This window comes from Dreissena polymorpha, chromosome 7 (genome assembly GCF_020536995.1).
Source record: "Dreissena polymorpha isolate Duluth1 chromosome 7, UMN_Dpol_1.0, whole genome shotgun sequence".
Classification (NCBI taxonomy): Eukaryota; Metazoa; Mollusca; class Bivalvia; order Myida; family Dreissenidae; genus Dreissena; species Dreissena polymorpha.
In genome coordinates this window covers 97342457-97366086 of record NC_068361.1, presented here as the reverse complement: position 1 = coordinate 97366086, position 23630 = coordinate 97342457, and the positions used below count along the sequence as shown (strand labels likewise).

At 34.0% G+C, this 23630-nt stretch overlaps 2 protein-coding genes and 1 long non-coding RNA gene across 12 annotated transcripts in view; 1 reads left to right on the top strand and 2 right to left on the bottom strand.

Annotated features, from left to right (window-relative positions):
* LOC127839380 (uncharacterized) overlaps positions 1-23630 on the bottom strand; it is a 179156-nt gene that overhangs the window by 66043 nt on the left and 89483 nt on the right. The window lies entirely within an intron of this gene.
* The window catches only part of LOC127839354 (nuclear pore complex protein Nup214-like), a 259153-nt gene that overhangs the window by 161534 nt on the left and 73989 nt on the right, over positions 1-23630 (top strand). The gene's annotated exons all lie outside the window — the stretch shown is intronic.
* Positions 11029-21487, bottom strand: LOC127839355 (uncharacterized). 8 transcript variants are annotated; one of them, XM_052367698.1, is made up of 14 exons: positions 21350-21487; positions 20349-20531; positions 19795-20008; positions 19432-19706; positions 19214-19339; positions 18578-18796; positions 18142-18257; positions 17904-18042; positions 15104-15461; positions 14309-14942; positions 14034-14213; positions 13552-13684; positions 13159-13325; positions 11029-12752 (listed from the first exon to the last, which is right to left on the bottom strand). In XM_052367698.1, exons 2-14 carry the CDS (start codon positions 20499-20501, stop codon positions 12569-12571), a joined length of 2898 nt encoding a protein of 965 aa, XP_052223658.1. In that variant the 5' UTR covers positions 20502-20531; positions 21350-21487; the 3' UTR covers positions 11029-12568. The 8 variants fall into 8 exon arrangements, with proteins under 8 accessions (XP_052223658.1, XP_052223653.1, XP_052223660.1 ...); XM_052367693.1 differs by having other exon boundaries at positions 21260-21420; XM_052367700.1 differs by having other exon boundaries at positions 19795-19924; positions 21260-21420.

Below are 23630 nucleotides of genomic sequence, written 5' to 3'. Positions count from 1 at the left end.
TCTTATGTTTGAAATTCATTTGCTAGATTCCGTTGTTCAAGTCATAAATTAGCCATTGAAACTGGTCGACATTTAGGAATTTCTCGAGATCATCGATGATGTACAAATTGTTCAGTTATTTTTAAATAGTATATGTTTTGAAGACGAGTATCATGTATTTTTTAAAATTTAACCAAGAAAGGCAAATGTATATCTTTTCATGGTTAAAATGGTGAACAAAATTTCCGAAATTGTTGCACTCTAATACAAAATTCAGATGGAAGAAAACTAAAAAGCATAACCTTTTTATAAACGAAGTAATTAAAAAGAAAGATGTAGATCAAAATTGATGTTAAACATTGATGTCTCAAAACTCATAAATTGTATGTTGCTACTTATATATTCTGTATTGTGGACCGGTGGCCTTTATTTACAAATAAATTTTTGTCTTATTTTGTCTTGACTTCATTCTTTCATCTTTAACCGATTTATTCCTGTTTATGCTAGCATCTGCATTAATCCTTCCCCGTTTTTGCTCCTTGTGTTGTTCATCAGTGCCCACTATATTGACACTGTTAATTTCTTCCAGATATTCTTCCGTACTTCTGCAACTATTCAGACTCAAACCCCAGCCTTAATTTTCAGGTTTAAGTGTTGAATCTATAGTTGCCGTTTGCCATGGCCTTATCTTCAAACAAAATGTTTCTATGAACATATCGCTTCATATGATATCCCAAACCCACGAAATATTTGTCATGACATGCTCACGCTCTAAAAACTTATCTAATGCTCTTTTAGACATTTTGTCTATTGACACTAGAATATAGAGGCCTTATCTCGCGTAGTTTGAGTGTCCAGCGGCAAAGAAGTTTGGTAACCAGATGTTAACTGCTAGCAAGAGCAGATGCAAATTACCTTCTTTTTTTCTCGAACATACATTATTTAAAGAAATACTGCCTAAATAAAAAACGTCAACCCACAATTTAGACGTACGACGGGCAGATGTTGGCTTTATTAAGATACGTTTCTAAATTTTTAAATGTCTGAAAATTATTTTCAGTGAATACCTTGCGCGACAATTCGTCTGTCTTTATTCGTTTTGCCCGTACATTCTGTGAATATGTCTTCCCATTTTGGAGTTTAAAGGCTAAAGCAAATTTTGACACAAGCAGCTCTTTCAATCCACTATTCGCCATAAGAGTAACCACTGACCCCGCAACACTCATCTGGATGAACATACAACAGAGACGTAGTAAAACATCCTAAAACTGCTCGGAGGTGCCTAGATAATATTGAAAGCAACCTTATATAGGTGTATATAACCTGTGCAATCTGTGAACCTATGACCATACGGTGATGATAATACTTTTCCCATCCATGTGTAGAGTCGTCATTATCGTGTCTGGGTCTGAATGTTTCATATATTTAAGTGGCAAATAGTCTACCTTTGTTTTGGGTCTGACTGTATGCCTCTGCTTTCGGCTCAACCGCGTATTTTATCAATTGTGTTCATGACATGACTCTGTTCTAAGTGTATCTTGACAAATCCAAAGACAGTGTGCTTCGCATGATTTGCGGATACCACCATTTTGGCCAGAAGTGTCAGTGACAAAACGTGTTTTTGCGCCGATTCTACGGGCATCTGTTATTTCTTCGGCCCATGCAATCGCTTAATATCGATTTCATACTATATCGGCTTGGTAATATCTTATGTTGGTGTGCGTTGAATGGTATCGCAAAAATCAATCTAAGATCCTGATTGCGTCATCAAATTTGCTAGTGAGTTTAAAGACTCTTTACCGTTCTAGGACGATATGTCGGCGTGAAAGTAATTGACCACTTGCAAGCAATGGAAGCTAGTCGCAACTTTACAAAATGCGGCAAATGGATTCCGACGATCCGGAGTGTTCTCACTAACTGCGGATGGTATTGATACAACAAAACTGGGACCATCAGCACTTGCTCCGCTCGAAAACAGCACACATGTGACTAATGTGAAAGTAGCAGTAGCATCTTCTATTGATGATCAGCCGGAAATGAACTAACATACAGAGGCGAATGTAGACAGCTGATTGGTCTCGACGGTACGTGAAAATTGTACAGAACCAAGACCCTCGGTGGCGCTGAATGGGTCAAGTTCCCACGGGTACTACTTCTCCGTACCCCGGGTACTTTGAAGTATACTTCACAGTACACCGATTTTCAAATGATACGTTTGGGTACCCCGGTATACTTACAGGTACCCCATCTTTCATATTTAAAAAAAATCGTACCCAAAATTTTTCGTAACCATTTTTGTCGTACCCAATTTTTTTCGTACCCAATTTTTATTTCGTACCCCAATTTGTTTCGCACGCATTTTTTTTTCGTACCCAATTTTTTGGCATAATTGTTTCGTAATCAACATTTTTGTACCCAAATTGCGTACGAAACAAAATTTGGGTACGAAAAAAATTGCGTGCGAAAAACAATTGGGTACGAAAAATTTTGGGTACGATTTTTTATTTAAGATGGGGTACCTGTAAGTATACCGGGGTACCCAAAAGTATAATATAATTTGAAAATCGGTGTACGATGAAGTATACTTCAAAGTACCCAGGGTACGGGGAAGTAGTACCCGCGGGGAATTTGACCCATTCAGCCTCGGTGGCTGCTGCTTTTCAGCTGTTGACACTTCTTGCTGCTTAGTTTAAAAAGCCTGTCATCCAGGTGCGACAGAAACTGCCGAAAGCCATTTCAGGGCAGGAGGCGCTTCAGATGCTGAGAGAGCGGGAATAATTAAATAAGAGAGAGGCTAAAGCAAAAGAAGAACGGAAAAAAGCCCGTGAGTTGAAAAAGAAGCAGAAGGAAGAAGAAAATGCTTGTATCAAATGCTTACCATTCTGTCCCAATAACGAGAAAAACAAACAAAGCGGCTAGAACTCTAAGAAAGCAGAAAGCAAAGATTCAACGACCAGCATTCCATTCATGGACAACGATAGCGATGACTATGAAGAAAGTTCTTACGAAGTGTGTCCACTCTGCGAACAAATAAAATAGAAGGATAGTCCTGAAAATGATTTTGATTTTGTGTAGGATTATTTTGTGTGCTAAACAAGTTGTGAAAAGACCGTGTTATTTGTAGGATTTGTTTTTATTTAGACCAAATTAGTTAATAATTTTAAAATACAAACGCATCTATGTATTTTTCCAACATAGGAAGCTTTTACTGCCACGTGTTAACTATTTTGCGCTTAAACCCTATTTTGTATCAGGGTTATTTATTTATTGTTGGATTTATAAAAATTGTGTTGTGCTGTTTTTTAAATTTAATCAATGACGAAAAACATGTGTTGATTAGAAATCCTTTATTACATAGACCTATCGTTTATGACGTAAAATAGCCTTGGTGACATACCGGTTCTAATAGCGGGTCGACGATAGCCTACGTGGGTCGATAATAGCAGACGGCGATCAAGTAAGACATGTATACGTAACCAAAAAAGTCAATATAATACAGTAAATATCATTGGTCAAATCTTATCAATCAAAGGAGCAGTTTATTTATAGTTATTTACACTGAAGCCTGTTGTAAGTAGCATACCGTACAACAGAAAATCGCATAAAGGGTCGATAAAACCCGACGGTGCTCTAGTTATATTTAAGTGTAATCCCATAGTCACCCACCTATTCAAAACGGTATTACAGTTGATATATATAAATACATTTCCTCGGTGACTATTAAATAATATAGCATGATTTAGAAAACAAGCTATAAGGTATAATTATATTTTATCTATATTTATCAGTATTAGAAATACCACCTCCCCCCCAAAAAGTCCGTTTATAAAATAGTATTATTTCTATCAAAACGTGCACAATGTTTAGTATAAAACATTGCGTCAAAAATAGAACTCACAATTCGACAGATACAATGATGAATATGTACATGTTAAAGCAATATACAAATACCAGTTTAAAGCAAGTACTAACGTAATTTTAATTTAGCGTAAGATGTAGATGCCTTCTAAAAAGAAGCAACAAGAATCAACACTATAATACAGTTTGACAATTTAGTGGTATAAAAGTTAAAGCAAAAGAGGATGCAATCAAATCAATAAGTTAAAAATTGCGTTATAATGAATCATGATTAACTGTTTTGCAGGATATGACTCCCAGGGGTGGCGAAATCTCAAAAAACTATACTTGTCCACGGACAACCATTTAGAAAATTTAACTTGTCCGCTGCTAAACTACACTTGTCCGTTAATGTTTATACACATGTATAAATTATAAACGCATTTATTGTTATACCTACACATGTACCATTAAAATCAGAACCTACGGTATACACCTCCACGATAAAATCGTGGCCAGTTACTTAGAAAACTGATGATGGCAGCTGTGTAATCATCGTTGAAATTGTGCACTTAATGCGTAAGATTGTCAAAACATTTTTTCATCACTTTAAGCGTTTTAACAAAGTTGAATTAATTACACACAACTGTAAACGTTTTGTTCATTCTCAAATTTTAATGACAACCATTGCCATATGCAACGTAACTATCTGGCTATGCTCAAATTTTTATGAATTAAAACATGAGGAAAAAATGATGCTAGAATTTAGCGAACATTTGGTATTATTAATGCATTTTAAAATTTAAGACGAACTTTCAATATTTAGATACCGAATGAACGAGCAATCTAGCCTGTACACTGTCTTACAGTCTGGCCGAATGTTGAAAATGCGGCATGCTCCTGGTCACTTATAGAATGAGTGAGATCACTGCGCAGGAGAGTGCCCGTATTTGAGCTTGATTGATCCGCAAATAGCACTGACAATGTAATCGCGTGTCAACATCCGGTTTTGTAAATCTTAATAACGGCTTTAATACAATGTATTTTTTGTATTCCTCGACCCGACTGGTTGTCCACGGACAACTTAATTGAAAAAAATCAGTTGCCCAGTCAAGCAAATGTACGACTCGGGCAACTCGGACATTTGATTTCGCCACCACTGACTCCCATACAAAATAACTTCATAATAAGTAGAATGCTTTCTGAGGCGAAACATGTGATTTTTATAATTGTTTTGTTGTAAATAAAAACGTTCTGAAAAATGATTAAGTGAATTTTCATATTCATCGGAACTTACAAACATCAACATCTAATTACCTAAACAAAACGCAACGTAAGGATTCGGTTAAGATAAAATGTCATACAATTTAAATACATGTAACTTGAATAAATAAACTATTTTAAGAGAAGCATAACAAACACAGTTCTCTTTGAGTTTGAAGCTTTTCTGTTAACCTCAAATATCTTTTTGAAATTTTAAACAATAAAGCGCACAACATCGTTACGTTTTAACGTTTTTGCACATAAAAGAGCATTTGATTTCAAGACTTTTAAGAAGGCATATTTTCCCATGATCGTTCATATGTTGGATTTAAGACGCGTAACTCGAGAAGAACACGTCTATCCGTAGCGATAAAGGTTTAAACGCAAAATGTATTTTGAACATTTTTAATGATTATTGAAAATATAAATACGTTTTGAAGCCGGAATGTAGCTTATGTCGTTCGCAAATAAAAACCCATAACAGATAAGAGCAGTGTAATACTTCACCCAATATCAGAACCTGGGTTGTGTAACAACCAATGAAAGTAGGGTCATTCGTGTACTCGATATCATACATAACTCAGCATTATTTTTGAATCACGATACTATGGATACAACATTAAGACTACGTCAATTAAATACAATCGTGTTATTGTATTTTATAAAAATATTGTTACATGTATATTTATGTACACATGCGCATGTTGTCCGTAAAATAAGCATTGCTTTGTTTTCAATCTACGATTACATGTACATCGAATTTTTAGGAGTTACAAAATTAAAATTCAGTTCAACATTTCTAACAAAATACATCATTTGGTGAGTTTTTGATCACATGATAGTTGTGGAGGAAGCATAACACATTTATATTCGTGTATTAACGACAAAAAATACATAAGTATAAATTCCATCGCCGATTGACATTTTTTGTTTCTTATTAAAAGATATTGTTGTTAATTAATATAAAAACTGATACTCTGGTTACAATACTAACGCACTTGTTTTTTCATCCGTAACGATATATTAGTCAATGTATGGCTGATCATAAGTGGTATTCATTGTGAAAATAGCAGACCTTAAATAAAAAATTGGAAAATAAATATCTGTACATGTATATGGCTTGGTAGCTATCCATTTAGACCAACCCATCATACCTATGTGCATATACACATGTATTAACAAAATGCAATTTTTAACCTTTTCACCTTTGATGGAAGCTTCTTACCCAAACACCCTGCTATTCTAGTTACAGTCATGAGTTTTTATCACACCACAAGCAGATTAGTACTTTTTGTAAGAGTATGAGCTTAAGCTGACCATCAAACACTACTTATTTATCCCTCTGTAAACAAACCTTTCTAATCACTCGCCTAACCAGCAATTTATCTAGACTAGACCTACAATCCTGAGAACCCCTTGGTATCTTGAAAATACACGTATTCTAGAATAAACCGAAATTCTACAGATTTTCATCAGAATTGGTTCAAGATGAGGTTAATGGGTCAACCTATCGTCGAGCGACGAGGTGACACACTTATAATTAAAAACAAGAGACTAATACTTTTGTTTGAAAGTTCAGTTATGAACGCGAGTGTGTGACTTTTTTGGAGTGCAGATTTTAGGTTGATGATCATTTATCAAATCGTTGATCAATTAGAATTATATTTTTAGGAAAAAAATGTTTCTAGTTTTTTCGAAATCCTTTTAGTAATAATCGAGAAACAATGAAAAATGTAAGTGTTACGTTAGAGGAGCGATTGTGTGTAGGTGTGTGGTGGATACAATCGCCCTCTAGCATATGTTGATTAGTTAGGTCTGATATACTCACTGTGAGCAAACAGTTCCCTCATCCCGCTTTCTTGTTGCACATTATGTACCACCGTTTTATTGCTGTACTTCCAAGAACATCAAAGAATATAACAACATATATTTACTTTGTTAAACTGAACATTTATTTGTCAAAAACATTTAAAAGAATTAAATATTTATCAAATTATACTATTATTGCATATTATTGGTATTATATATATTATTTTAATTATTGTTCCCCGCAGCAGATGACTGTACAGATCGTGGATATAAAGAAAAATAAAGTAAAAGAGTTTCAAACATATCACGACTTAATAAATTGATTCTTACCAACCATCGCATTATATAGATAATTCAAACAAATGTATACGAATTTTTCTAATTTCAGGCTTTTACATTGCTTTTCTGAAAAAACCCTGTTTTTAAATGGACAATAGTATACATCCCAGCACATAGTTATGTGATAAAAAATCACACGCACTTACTTCGATTAATTGGCAACCTATTCTGTACACATTTGAAAACGTCTCGGCTATCACCTGATCCATATAACACTCCTGTGAACGAAACGCTGCATTTGTATCCGGGATACCGTGTCTATTCGTGCTCATATCGGATTACGGCTGAAACAGTTGTTAGCTTCCAAAACAAAAACCCACCCGACACTATTTTTTTTGCAGACAATTTTTGGGATTACAAGTTGAGTTTTCGGTCATATTTGCTAACTTCACTAAGCACTTTAAAGGGATCTTTTCACGCTTTGGTAAATTGACAAAATTAAAAAAAGTTGTTTCAGATTCGCTAATTTTTGTTTTAGTTATGATATTTGTGAGGAAACAGTAATACTGAACATTTACCATGGTCTAATATAGCCATTATATGCATCTTTTGACGATTTTAAAATCTAAAAATTATAAAGCGTTTCAACGCGAAACGATTGAATAATTTGGAGAGTTCTGTTTTTGTCGTTAAATTTTGTGAAACTACGAAGATTGCTTTTATAAGGCATAACATACGTCAAGCATGTGTATTCGGCGGAATAGCTCAGTAGGCTAAAGCGTTTTTACTTCAGGACTCTGGCAGGACTCCAGGGGTCACTGGTTCGAAACCTGCTCCGGGCAATGTTCTTTTCCTTTTTTTAATTTTATTCTTGATTTTTTACTGAAGCTTTTACGATCCAATGTTTACATTTATCAATATAAAGCATTTCATTAATAAGTTAAAAAATGCCAAAATCTGTGAAAAGGCCCCTTTAATCGCAGTTTGAAAGATATTTGCATGTCATTGCAATTTCTTTATTAAATTCGGAGTCGTTCAAAAATGTTAATGGCATTTAGGATAATCAAACCTTTCAACCCTATGTTTTTGACGATGTTAGTTTAACAAAGGATTATGTTTGCCTTATCGATTAGTAGAATTAAAAAAACACGAATCAGTTATTATCGCATAGAGATTACTATGCACGGTACTTTGCATCTAAAGCATTACATGACCTTATTATTTTCATGTATTATCTATTTAAAAAAAATGTTGTTTAATATAGCTTTGTGATTTATTCACCTGAAACCCTGTTTAAAGAAAAATCCAACTTCGGTTATCATTGCGTCAACTACAAACGCTTTCGACCAAGTGTGGCATGATGGCCTTCAGGAACTTATCAACAGCAACAGACCCTATTAGCAGGAGCATCCGGGATTGGATTGATGTTAGCACGTAGAAGTCGAAGATAATGCTGAACAGCAAGATCATCAAAAGTGAAGACATCACCATGAACAGCGATAAGCTAAGAGTAGTGACTAGCTTTAAATACTTAGGCACAACCCTTCTCAAGAATGGTACCAGTACCGCTGAGCTCCGAAATAGAATTGTCATGTCGACCGCAGCGATGGCCAGACTGAGCAGGTTGTGGACAAGCAGTTCTGTTAGTTTCCCCACCAAGTACAGTCTCTACAAGTCCCTCGTAGTCTCTATCCTACTATACGGCTGCGAGACCTGAACACATGATACAGGCATTAGAACATAAATGTCTCCGAATACTGCTCCGCATCTCCTACAAGGAGCACAAAACCAACGAGTACGTCTGAAACATGACTGCAACACTTGTTGGTCCACAAGAGCCCCTTCTGGTTATCGTCAATCGACGAAAGCTGGCTTGGTTTGGACACGTCACCAGGCACGACTCTCTGTGCAAGACTGTTCTCTAGACGGAGGTCGACATCGAGGCGGTCAGAAGAAAAGCTTGATGAACAATGTGAACGAGTGGACGTCCTCCCCATGGGTGAGTTACTCTTAGCAGCACATAACATACCTGACCGTTGGAGGATTTTTGTATCGTATCACTCATTTCCCCTCGCAACAACGACCAAACCGGTCAAGGGAATTATGATGATGATGATGATGATGATGATAATGATGATTTTGATGATGATGATGATGATGATGATGATGATGATGATGATGATGATGATGATGATGATGATGATGATGATGATGATGATGATGATTATGATTATTATGATGATGATGACTATGACCATGACCATGACCATGACGACGATGTCGATGATGACGATGACAATGACGATGGTGATGATGATGATGATGATGATGATGATGATGATGATGATGATGATGATGATGATGATGATGATGATGATGATGATGATGATCTAGATATAAAGGTCTACAATAAGGCTAAACACAGTACAAGACATATCAATGATTAATGTTTTATTCGCTTATTTCCACTTACGTTTCTTGTCTGAAAACGTACAGGAAACGCTTAAAACAAATGTAATGTGTTAAGAAACAATACATGCATGATTCGAATCTAAGTTAAAACTTGTAACATAAAGAAGAAAAGATTTTATATTTTTACCCACTGCTCTCTGTCGGATTAACAAGAAAAGTTTGAGTTTCTATTCGTCATGCAATGTCTGTAGATAACATGCATATATCATGTCAGAGCGTAAGGTCAGTTTTCGTTATACATGTCAATCTTTGATTTTCTGAAAAAGTCGTCAGTGAATTTAATTTCAGTGGAAAGCACAGATAAAAGCTGCCTGGGATGATAAGATTTCTAGAACAAGTGTCCTACTTATTAAGTAAGAGTTGCAGACGAAAGGAAAACATTGTATGTTAAAAAATCAAAGTGTGTCAAAGTGACTTCAAGAAGATGCGGGATCAGATGGAAACTAAGTTGGCGAACTATACATGCAACTTAATCAACAAAGCTATTTGTCATTGAGATACGTCAATCCTCATATCTTTGATCATAATGGATCAGCATAGCTGTGGTGTTCTTCAGCTATGACATTTCGTCTAAATATGACATTTACAACTCTTGTTGTGATGTTAAGCTATTGCAATTTTTCGATCTTTGACAGTCATCAAACTGTATTATCTTGGTTGTTTTGTTGTTCAGCTTGGCGTTTCTGCTATAAAGATGTAATTTACCGAGCAGTAATTCAAATTTAACAGCTTGACTGTTTTATTGTATAGCTATGGCGTTTTTCCTATATAGGTGTAATTTACCGAGCATTAATTCAAGTGTAACAGCAAAGCTCTTGTGTTGTTGCACTAGGGCATTCTTCTATGTATGGCACTTATCGAGCAGTGGTCTATGTTAAAACTTTTCAACAATGGCATATCTCAAAAAATAGACCAATAACCGTGCAGTGATCCAAATGGGTCAACAAAGCTGTTGTGTTCTTCAGCTATGTCAATTCTACTACCCATGACAGTTACCAAACAATGAAATAACAGGATCAGAATAGCTGTTGTGTTATTAAGCTACTGGATTTCTCCATTCTATGAAAGTCACCGATCAGGGATCCAAATGGATTTACATAGGTGTCGTCTTGTTTGGTACAGAATAGCTAGTACCTATAATAGATCTGTTACTTTTTTCTTCGTGGTGGTGTAATATTACTCCTGTCGATTAATATAATAAATAGCCAATATCCGACATTTCTCTTAAATAATCTGGACGTCCCGCTTTCCTTGAAACGTTTAGAAGCCTTAGTTCTACATTCTCTAAAAAAATATATCCGTAAAGTATTGCAATAGATTGTTCTGATCTTACCGTGAGTCGCTTGTGTTATTTCAACGTAGAATTAGGTTGAAAAAAAAACACATACGCGGATTACAGTTGATTTATTTACATACAATAACAAGATGTTCACGTAATGTCCGCTATTCTTTTAATTTAGGAAACAATCAATAGTCAATACAACACAAGTCAACACATGCAATACGAAATTCAACATTAAATCATAACTAAAGCTTGGGATACCGCATTGGAACGGTCGATTGAAAGCCTTGAGGATTTTAAGCAGTTGAAGGGATCCCAAACCTCACCCTAAGCCCAGAATTAATCACAAAACATACAAGTGTAAATAAACATTAACATGTAATCATCGTTATAAATTAAACAGAGATTAAAGAGAATAATGATTCGCTTTAATTTCTATTTGTATAACTCAATTGTTAAGAAGCCACAGCAACAAAATTTCAACTGATTGAGAAACTATGAAATAAAATAAGTATCAGTACCAACTAAAACCCTTCTTGTTAACAAGATTTCAGAACTTAGCATCATATAGTACAAACAAATGTATTTAATGACACATGTCAACTATTAGAAAATTTACTTCGGTAAAAAATCCTACCAAGCGTAGAGTAATTCAATATTGTATTGTATAGGCTGGAAACGACTAATCAATCAGAAAGGAATCCGGGGATATTCTAATAACATCGAGTTAAAATGCCATGCCCTCGCCAACACTACATTAATTTATTGAGTGAATTTGCGTTCGTTGACAGAATTTTCAGTTAAACACTCGAGTAAAAATAAACTAATGTTTTTTATCAAGAAAGATTTCGCTAATTTCATTTAAATAAACATGTATTTAGTCACAAAATACACCACAATCTTATCATATAATGTTCATACAATCATAGGGTAAATGAATCTATATACATATATCTTAGACAGTTTATCATTCGATCTGACAGAATTAAATGATAAAATGTGAAGAAATTAAAGGAAATAAAATTCGTTGATGTGATATAAATATATGCTACAAAATGTGACATTTCTTAAGAATATCATCAACATGTTTGCGAACGCATCATCGGCAAACAGATTTCATGTTACATTTAGAAATAGCGAACAACATGAAACAAAGACTCCTTAAGTTCTTAAAGGGGCCTTGTCACATATTTTGGCATGTATTGATGTTTGTCATTAAATGCTTTATATTGATAAATGTAAACATTTGATATAAAAAGCTCCAGTAAAAAATCAACAGGGCTCGAACCACTGACCCCTGAATCCTGGAGTAAAAGTCTACCAGTAAGAGCACTCGGTCATCCGTGCTCATATAATGAAGGATGTATTTTATACTTTATATAAGCAATCCTAGTAGTTTCACAAAATATAACGACACAAACAGAACTCCCAAAATTATTCAATCGTTTTGCGTTGCAACGCTTTATAATTTTCAGGATTTTAAATTGTCCAAATATGCATATAATGGCTATTGTAGAGCATGGTAAATGTTCAGTATATCTTTTTCCTCACAAATATTACAACTTAAACGAAAATTGCGAATCTGAAACAACTATTTTTGATTTTGTCAATTTACCAAAACGTGAAAAAGCCCATTTAATGAAAATATTACACGATTGTAAACATTTCCTGCAAAACCTTGCTTGCAGCCGGTCTGTCCTCTGGATTGAACTGCCAACAACTCTCTACAACACGAGCCAGAACCTCCGGCATCGCGTGTTTGGCAGTGCAGCTCGGATGTGGAAACGAAGACATTGATTGGCTTGCGGTAGTGCTCACCATTGGAACTTTCCTAATGAAGGCAAAAGTATCCAAAAGGAGTAATAAAAAAGTACAAACATTAAAACGTTAAGCAACACATAGTTATGGTAAGATTGCATTGACGATACGAAAGTAAAAATACGATAAGTTAAACTTCAGCTGCATCAGCAGGGGAGAAGACTTATTACATCATGACATCATGATCTTTATTTACAAAAAGGTAAGAATCGCAAAAAAAGTGAGACACTAAACAAAACTTCTGGACACGGTATACTAATACACCACATACACACGAACATGAATAACAAAGGCACCATCGCATTTGAACATTAAATACAAAGCATATTCGGGTTTAAATCGGTTTTTATGGCGCCCAAACCCTCACACTTAGCTGTAAACAAACATTCACATACATACTTACAGATAGAGAGGCTTACCTTCCGTACCACAGCTCCCATAACAGAGTTCCCAAATGAAATATATCTGTTTCCTTGCCTACTGTGGTACTAGCCATAATCTCTGGTGGCATCAACCTTGAGAAGTCTACTCTTTTTGGATGGCTTCCAATTGATGGGCTAATAAGCTTGACGGTTCCATTTTGGAACTGTACATTGAACAATAATTGTGTGGGAACATACGTTTTCAACTGTTTTTGTCAACAAGAAATATGTGCTTTCTAAATATAACAAAGGCGAGAGGTATATATATATACCGCATTAAAAAGAGTGTTAATAACGTTTTAAGAATGTTCCCAATCGACTTATAACACTTTGATCGATCCTAAGGTAATGCTTAGGTACAAAATGACGTTATTAAATACCAATAATTACCAGAATATTTTCCATACTAATTTTCCCATGCCAATGTCCTTTGCCGTGTATATATAACAAACCAGTGCATATTGACTGCGCTGTTCGGCTGTAGAAGTGCAATGCATCTTTACGGGAAGCTGGTTCCGTGTTTCTAAAATGTATTCGTCTATCAATCGCATGGAAATAAAATCCTAAGGTTTGTTTAATTTGTTTCGCTGCTATGATATGACAATATCGCATTAGATCACCTGTTCAGTTTACAATACAGTAAACGAGGGTGTCCGTTGTTCACTCAGTCAACTTATGTAGTTATATAAAGGAGGAAGGCCATTTTCTTTATTGCGCATGGAAGCATCAGACTAGATTATTTTAATGAGAATATCGTCTATTACTCAGTCCTTAAATATATTATAACACACATATTGATGTATTTGATTTAAAAAGGTATATCTCTAATTACACAAGTTTACGATAAAGCAAAGATCATAAATATACAATACCCGCATTGAAGTTTGGGAGAATTAAGTAAGAACTCTTCCAGATTTCTGTCGCATTTTTCGAACATGAACATCAGCCGGAAGCTGCTCATCTGCTCGGGTTCCTCGCCCCCTACAATTGCGGGCATCATGTCGGAGAAACAAACCCCAATGAAGCTGACAATATTGTCATGCTGCATCCGTCTGTAAATAATAAACAAACAAGCAATTCCAAAACTTACATAAAATGACGCAAAACGTAAACTTGCAAATAGTTTATATTGAAAGTCCAATATTACCTTAACATGTCCAGGTGGTCAAAATATGCATAAAGTTCACCGGAATTGGCTTTCATGTATTTCAGGAGCACCGATTTTCCACAATGCCGTGCTGAATAGAGTTCTGAGCAATGTCCGTTTGAAAATGCACTCCTGTCTTTAATATCAAAGACGTTGACAGTATCATTTGCAAGGAACGTAGAATGAAATAACCGTAAAAGGACGATGTGATCTTGCACACTGGATTTAATTGGAAAATGTTCATCAAAAATCTCGCTTGAATCACGGTCGTCTTCTAGCATTAAATTGAGTTGCAACATGTCTGCTTTCATTGAAACCGGAACCATGTGTTTACACATATTCTTAATCTTTGTGACCAAAAGCGAAAGATAATTTTCAAGAACGCATTTGTCAATAGACTTTCTTTTCACGAAGTCTTTCAAGGCTTCTTGCAGCCACTTGTCCATAAAAGGAGAGCTGTCTTTTTTAAACTGTTTCAATTTTCTATCATCATTGGCCATTATTCCGAAAACAACTGGAATCGCTACCATTGAAGCCACTATCCCAAGCGGTATCCACAAAGGAGACGTGACTGCTATAATTGCCTTTTTGCCTGCTGTAAGATCACCAATGTCATGGCTTTCTTCATCTCCAGCTTTAAATAAAAACACTGGTTTAAAAACAATTTACATATGCATAAAATAAGGGCTATATACATATACTTGTTATCCACTTTCGTAATTGTTTTTTAATATGAAAGATAAGAAAAAAATGTGTATGATAATTTGAAATAGAAAGAAAAAGAGTAATACGAACAATTTATTCCACTTGTCGATTCATTGATAAGCTTATTTGAATGAGCAACTTCTAAGTATGCTTTTCGTAGCTTTTGGCATTTCTCTTCGAACACCTCTTCAATCGTGCGCACAGTACGTTGATAGTGAAGCGATGTCTGTTCCCATGCTTCTATTTCTTCTAATATCAAAGTCTGGATGAATGTTTTAACAGATGATCTGATTGAATCGATGTGATTGCTTGGTAGAGACAAATCTTTCTTGGCGTAGAACTTACTCTTTATATTGTTCTGAACACTGCTTTTTTTTAAGTGCGTTTCAAGTAACACCACCATCTGCGTGCATCGTGAACGTGCTAGCTGCTTAAGGTCTATCTGCATCTACATGATAAAGTAAATTTATTTTAAACTATAAATATATATATATATAAGTTGACACCCTATTTAATCTTTTATTTCAATCCCCGGAGGAATATTTGCGCAGTGTTTTCTTTCCATATTATAGTAGGAGAGTGCAAAACGTTCATTTATGCGGAGAGAGAACAGTTGACATACTAGAGGTTTCCATGGAAACCAAGATGATGTCCAACGGAAGGGGTTTTATGTGTCATATATCAGAGCACTGTTTGCAATGTCCTTTTAACTACAATATGTTCAGAGCATGCTACAATCAAGTGTACAAATTGGTTCGCACTTATCATTTGAAAATGAATAATTTTTCAATGTAGCATGATGTGATATAATAATTGTATCGTAGTATCTAATCTAAATTGTATTTGAAATATCAAAAACCAAACTATATCATAAGTGACCAAAAGAGGTTTATTCAAATGATTTCCCAATAATAAAACTTGTAAACAAAGATCAACTGTCCTCTCTCAGCATAAAGTTCAAATGAGAAGTATGCATTTGGCGACCTTCTGTTGTGAGAATTATCTTCATTTGACCTTGACTTAACATGATCATGATTTTGAACTTTAACCTTAAGATGACAGATTATTCAAAAAGTGGGTAATTAATGCAATTTAATATTTTTGGTATATCTACAAAAAGTGCATCCGCTGTTCAATTTGAGGTAACGTATATCAGACAAATTTTAATGCATTTATTGTTAACATTTAAGTAACATTTTAATAATTAGCATTGGCAAGATCATTGTTAAAAAAGACCATTTTCGTTATTAATAGAACATATCCAAGTACAATAAATCCAATAACCTAGCAACAATTTGGTTTGAGTCTTTTATTCAATCAAGATAAATGTTTAATTAATTTAAAAAATGAGATCTATAAATTATGGTAAATCAATTAATGGTAAGTTCATAAAGATAACATAAAATGATGCAGAAATGAACGGATTCAGCATGGTGAAGGCTTTACAGTGCTGTATTATGCCCTTTCGGGTCCTCTGTTGGTTGTCTCAGGACATTCGCATATGAGCTAGTCCATATTGAACTAATATGGAACCTTATTGCGCCGAACAATATGGGCAGCGCCAACAACACAAAGAAAACAAACGGTCAGTTGCTTACAATTGTAATGTATATATTATTTATTTTAGTATTTATAATATACGTACTTGATAAGGATGGCATTTCAACATACCAATCTGCCAATGTTATTGACGCAAAAGCAGATTTCTTGGCAAATGGAAATCGTATATCGTCTTACTAAATAGGCTTTTTTCCAATAATCAGTAACTCAATACATTTGATAAATTAAATATCAGGCATTATTGAGTTAGAATGAAAAAATATTAAAGTAAAACCTATGAGTATTATATAACAATTAACATTTATAAGTAAACTCAGTAAATTAACAGTTGTTGCCTTATTTATACTGCATTCCCTTTTTTCTGTATTTATTTCAACGTGTATCTTTAGTTTTATATATGATTTAAACAGATAATTCCTTATTCGTTTGAATAGTTATAGTTTCTATTATTCTTTAAATAAAACCCAATAACTTAATGCTCGTCTTAAAACTAATTCGAAAAATTATCATTAAATAAATGTCTACCATAAATGTAACACATGCTATTGATTATTCCAAATTGAATATTTGGTGCCCAAATATGGTTGCCTTCACCAACCCTAATATGTGAGGTATTTAACCCAATGACATTAACATCGCTTGATCTTAACATATCATTGACAGTTGATTATCTGGGCATTGATAATTGTGTGTCTGCATTTAATTCTAAAAGTTTTACTTACCAATTAAGACTTTGAAACTACTGATGAGTATGTATACATAACAATAACATTTAAGACTTGTGGTGTACATCGTTTTCTTTCTATCAATGGTCTTATTATTTAAAGGGTCTAGTTATAGATTTTTTTTATTTTTCTCATTAAATGCCTTAACATCATAATCATAAATGAACGAAAAATAGCAAAGCAGGATCAATTATCTGAGTCTATCAGATTACACATCTAGCACTCTAAACTTGCTATCAAATTAACGCGTGTGATTAAGCGTATATTATCGTATGTGAGCCTATATATATGAAAACACAAACGGTTACAAAAAAGACACTCGAATCGTGACGCGTTGGTAACGCTTTATATTATATTAATTTGAATCTTTGGCATTCGCTTAAAAGAAATCGCAAAGAAACTTTCTGGACAAAACAAATGCATTCCAATTAGTCTATGGATAAGATTCTTTGGGGGCTTTTAGCAAATTTAGCTTTGTGATTGGCCTTACAATGTACCACCAACTAAAATTTGATTGCACACTTACACCAATTTTATCCTGAAAATTGTATGACGTTGTATTTAATCGAGATATGACTGTTTATGAAACAGATTGATAAAAGTACCTTATTGGATTCATCAGAAAGCTCATTCCACTTTTCGATTTCTTTCAGCAAGACGTCTTTTGTAATTGTGTCATTTACGGCAAAGCTTAATCGAACGTGTGCATGTTTGCGTATGAGCTGCATTAGTGAAGCAAGCCAACTGAAAAAAAAAAATTACATCAAATTGATGTTCAGTGCGACCATGCGCTAAGAACTGCTGATAAAATTCATCTACATAACTGCAAGATCTAATCTCCACCTGTAATGGCGCTGTATTGTTTCCATCTGACTTGTGGAAATCATTGTCGTAATAGCAGTACATAACGTTTCCAGGTCGCCTTGTGAGCTGGTGGAAGACCTTCGATTTTTTTCCATCTAATAATAGAATCGTTGCGACAGACTCAGGTTTTAGTATGAAATATTACCAATAATGATACAAAAGTTTTTGAGAATCCGAAAAAGCGATTATACAATCATATTTTGAATATGAAAAAAAAAACACTGGATCTATGATTTTTAAAGATTTTAATCATCGATAATTAAGTCTAATTTTCTAATTAAAATTCTGAAATGCCATACAATGCATCTGTTTTCATTAAGAATCAATACACGAGTTTGCGTAAAATAGTATCCGTTTCGTACAGCTAGAGCCAGTTCGCGAGATGACGTATAAGAAATATATTTATTAAACCAACCAGCGTGTCCCTCAGTTTAAACATATGATCGTCGTTTGATAGTCCGGGGAAATATTCCTGAACATGAGTAACAAATGTTTGCCAGACAGATTCCGCTGATCCCTTTTCCTTTTCAACAGCACCCCAATTGCTACACACAAACATCATCTGATGAGGATCGAAACTATTCAGGTCTCGTTTTTTGTCTTCGTTCTGTAGGTGCTTACATAGTAACTTTAACTGAAAATGTAAATTGTGTTACATGTGAAACCATTCTATCACTGCAAATATCTATTCAACGTTTGCATATTATTTATCTTCAGAGGCTGCAAGCAGTAGTGCTATTTTCTGTTATTTAAATAAAAAAGCTTAATGATATTTCTTTCATCCATGTTTCGTAAAATTCGTCTGTAAATACATCGCTTACATGGTGGTTAAACATCTTTTGTAGATTGACCATACTTCTTTGTCTTCTTATAAATTTCAAATATTTTCCCTAATTGTTTTAATAAATTGCTCTTAAGCATGACGTGTAGTATTCACGTTTTAAGAATCGTGTTCCGATTTTCTGTCTGGGTACATTTAAATGAAATAAACGTAACTAAAAGTTAGATGTGTATAGCATGTGTTGTACACTGTTTATACAATTAAAATGACCTTATCTTCAAGTCCATGTTCGACGGTTGCTCCATTGAAAACGTAAATAAGCATCGATGCATCGGCAAGGAAGCTGAACATCTTCTCCAGATCGTCATTAGGATGGACCACAATGGTAACCGATGTCTACAAATATAGTACGCGTTTAAAGTGTTCAATGAAATATTTGTATCCAAACAAATACAATAGTCGCATAATGACTATTCGCTTCGGTTTACCTTGCTTCCAAAATTGGGTGAATGTCCATAAATATCTAAACGTTGACACTCTTTCTTTTTTAGTTTCTGTAACAATAACCCTTCAAACGTCTTTCTGCTAGATACCGCATATTGCTTTGTAGAACCGTTCGCACTCTGAATCTCCAAATATTGCTCCGTCTCGCTTGAAAGTGTATGTATGCAGACGACAGGCGGTGACCGGAAGGACGTTGGGGGGAAAATATCGGAGCCAAATAATACGTTTAAAAAACGGTTCATGTATGGTATAACTTCACCTGTAAATTGAAGAGACACTTACACCGATTTGTACATAGATTTGTGAAAAGGAACCTCTTGTTAATTTATTTTAAGTTTAAAACTTACCTGCAACAACAAAGGTGTAATTCCTTAAAAGACTCATTTTGTTGTCTGCCAATTCTGTGATTATATCTTCGACATTCCCATATAATGCCGACAGCACGACCTCATATTCTTCAGGTAACGTTTCTACAACCTGACTTATTTTGTTATATAGGCCTATTAATTTCTCTTTCATTTGTCTTTCTTTCGTAAAGATGGTTGACAATACGGACAAGTTCTAAATAAAACACAACAATATATAATAATCCTTATCGAGATAGCCTAACAGAATAACGTGCCAAATTAAGTAGTTTACATTTTCCTTCAACACACTCATTACAAAAAACACAGCAGTCTTAAAAATTCAAACTATTAGAGCAGTTCAAATTAAAAATATGTTAATAATTATTTAAGAACACAATTGATTTGGCATATTTAAAATTGCATGATAAACGTGTGATTTGTCTTTAAGAGCCTTTAAGATCCAGTGATTTGAAAGACAGTACATAAACATGCATTCGCCAATTTTAGAAAAAAAAAACATAGATGCAATATCTTTATTTAAGGGTTTTACTTACTACACCGAAACCGCGTTCTTTAAGTGGATGTTCGTCTGGTTCATCATCAACTGATGTACTTCCTTTCTGCAAATCATCTGCGAACGCTTGAAACATGCTCTTTCTACGTTCATCCACTTCGTCGGAGGAGTTATCCACATTCGCCATTTTCATTAGAGTTAATTAATTTGTTTTATGTCAGTCCTTTTAAACATACGAAATAAGTGAAGCCATTGACAAATAAATTAAAACCAGAACATAAGTAATTCTCACTGTGTAGACTTTGCACAATGTTCTAACAATAATGAAATGAATTAATAATTAAAATTGATTAAGTCAACGAAATGTTATGTGAAATTCTGGACGTTTCTATTTAAGCAAATCCTATAAATTAAGTAATATTTATGCCTCAAAATTAATATCTTCCATTTTTTTAATCAACACACCAACCAAGCTATTCGTGATATCTTTGCGGCTCAAGTACAAACATTTTGAATACGTTATCTTTACGTTCAATCCTGATTTCTTGTTAATCTGCACTTTTTGATAACCAGCTAGAGTAAATACGAAGTTTCATACTGCAGCGGCCTTCAGGCCAATGTGTGCCTTGATTTCTTTGTATTGAGCCTTAAGGCCAATGTGTGCCTTGATTTCTATGTATTGAGCCTTCAGGCCAATGTGTGCCTTTATTTCTATGTATTGAGATTTGTAGAGATTGCAAACGAAGCATAAATCAATTAAGCACACAATAAAACTCCAGAAAAAATCCAGAAACATTATCAAGAGAAACCGATTGTTTTGTCCACTACTTTTACAACAGAATACCTAACTATAAACATACATTTATCAAAACTGAGATTACCGCTTTATATCAGTCAATGCAAATTATTCCGGGTATAAACTGGTTAAGGCTAACTAAATATCATACTAACTCCAAAATAAATCATAAACCAAACGCGCGAAAATATAAACGTTATTTGACTTATACAATTTTAAAGTATAATTATATGCTAAACAGTCACATTGTGAGTGTTATTCCTCCGGACGAATCACACCACCTGCGTGGTAAAGATAACAATATTCAGGCCATTTATGGTCCTCAAGGCCATCGACAACTAAACGTAACGGAGTGTCTTTTTAAACCTATGTATTTGTTCTAGAGTGTATTTCAAGCCTGTAGTATTTCTTCTATTTCGACACACGGGCACTAACTGCGCAAATAAAGTAATTGATTAAGGCTTACTTACAACACATGATCCAAAGGTTGAGTCGAATCGACAATAAATTAATTTTGGCTTGCATATTCTAGTAAGAGCAATGAATTTAAGGACGTATGCTGCAGTTATAATGAAATTTTTCTTTTACCTACATTTTGATATTTTCTTTTTTTGGGGGGGGGGGGGGTGCAAGAACCATCTGTTGTCGATAGAAACATTAAATAAAAACATGTTTCATCAGTGTTGTTAATGTGTTATTCGCACTTGAACAACAAGCCTATTTCAAGATAATAACAATTCACAAATAAGTTACTAACATTAAAAATTGACTAAAATAATGAGAAAATTGTCTCTCAATATATATATATATATATATATATATATATATATATATATATATATATATATATATATATATATATATATATATATATATATATATATATATATATATATATATATATATATATATATATATATATATATGATTTATTTTGACAGCAAATCGACAGATTTGTGTTTTTTATTAAATTTTAAACAAAAACAAAAATAACATAATTTAACTTATGAAAATAATAAAGTGCATATAAGTCATTTTTATTTTTTCATGACTTCCCGTGCCTATAGTGGTGGGTGGTGTATTCTTTCTTACTTTCACCTTTTAATGTATCCCGCATATAGAGTTCATCCCAACTTACCCAAATGGCTCGTGGGTTATAAAAAAGAATTTCTTCAAAAAAAGAGAAATAACAGTTCAAAATACAACTCGCAGTCAAACAATAAATTCCAACACATCTTGACTGAAAATGCACTAAATAAATAAATATCCGATCCTGTTTACTCAATATAATTCCGGTCATTGTTCTGTCAAATCTTAGACGAATATATCTTATTGAGAACCCATTATATACTTGTATATAAAAGGCTGTTGTTTTCCCATTCCAGAATACGGGATTTTTCAAGTTCCGATATGATACGCGTGATTGCATGGCGTGTATTAAGAATTTCAACGTGTCACAAAAATTGAAATAAATATTTAAAAAATTAAGGTAGAAAGATTTAGAGTGTGCTGCATTCGTTTTCTCTGACCTTATGTGTGCATTATAAATGGGTCACACGTGCTGTACCAACGTGTGTTCAAATACTTGAACAGCCTGTAAATGCCATAGTGTACATTAATGTTTTTATATCAAATGCTAACCAAAAATGAACAATATGTTATTTTTTCGAATCAGTTGTGGTCAAATAGTGATAAATAAAGCGAAAAAATCAATAATATTCGAGTGTAACTATTTGCACGTGCGGCACGATGCAACCACATCCGCACATGGTTCAGCCGTATCAGAGCGTCGAGAGCTATTTTAATTCATCACATAGTCTATGTGGTAAATTATCTCAAACAGCACTACATAAAAGAGGATATCTTAGCCGTTGTTTGAAAATTTAAACTTATTAAAGCTTTCCTGTGTATTTTTAAGCATAACGCGAAATGTAAATAACGATTTTGATATTTGTTTATATATAACAAATGTATTTTGATGACATGTTTTAAACATATAATGATATAATAACAAATTGCTTAATTCGAAGGAATGCTATCCGTTTAAAACACGCCATACTTGCGACACAAACATTTTCAGTTATAAGAAGGTATTTCCTATTTTTCCGTAATAAGATTCATGCTTGCCGTTACAATCACGCAATAAAAAATGTGTTTCTGGTCGCAGGGAAGATGGTCGATTATTATTGTGTATTTTAGGGGCTACAAATTGTTCATCAATTTTGTTTGTTTCATTATACTTTATTTCTTGGTATTGTTCTCTTATTAAATATGCATCCCGTTTTGATTTAATTATTAGAACAAGCACACACTAATTGCGCAACCGGTGTAATATTCAAAACAAATAAGTAATTATAGACTACTGCATTAGATAAACTTATAGGGCCAATGATCATAGCAAACAACGTAATCTGAAACCTTGTATTACGTCTTCTTTTTGAGATGTATTAGGATAATCTGTAATTTGTACTCAATGGCTTCTGAAATCAAGGAAAGGGAATTTAACTCAGACCTGTATTAACGTCA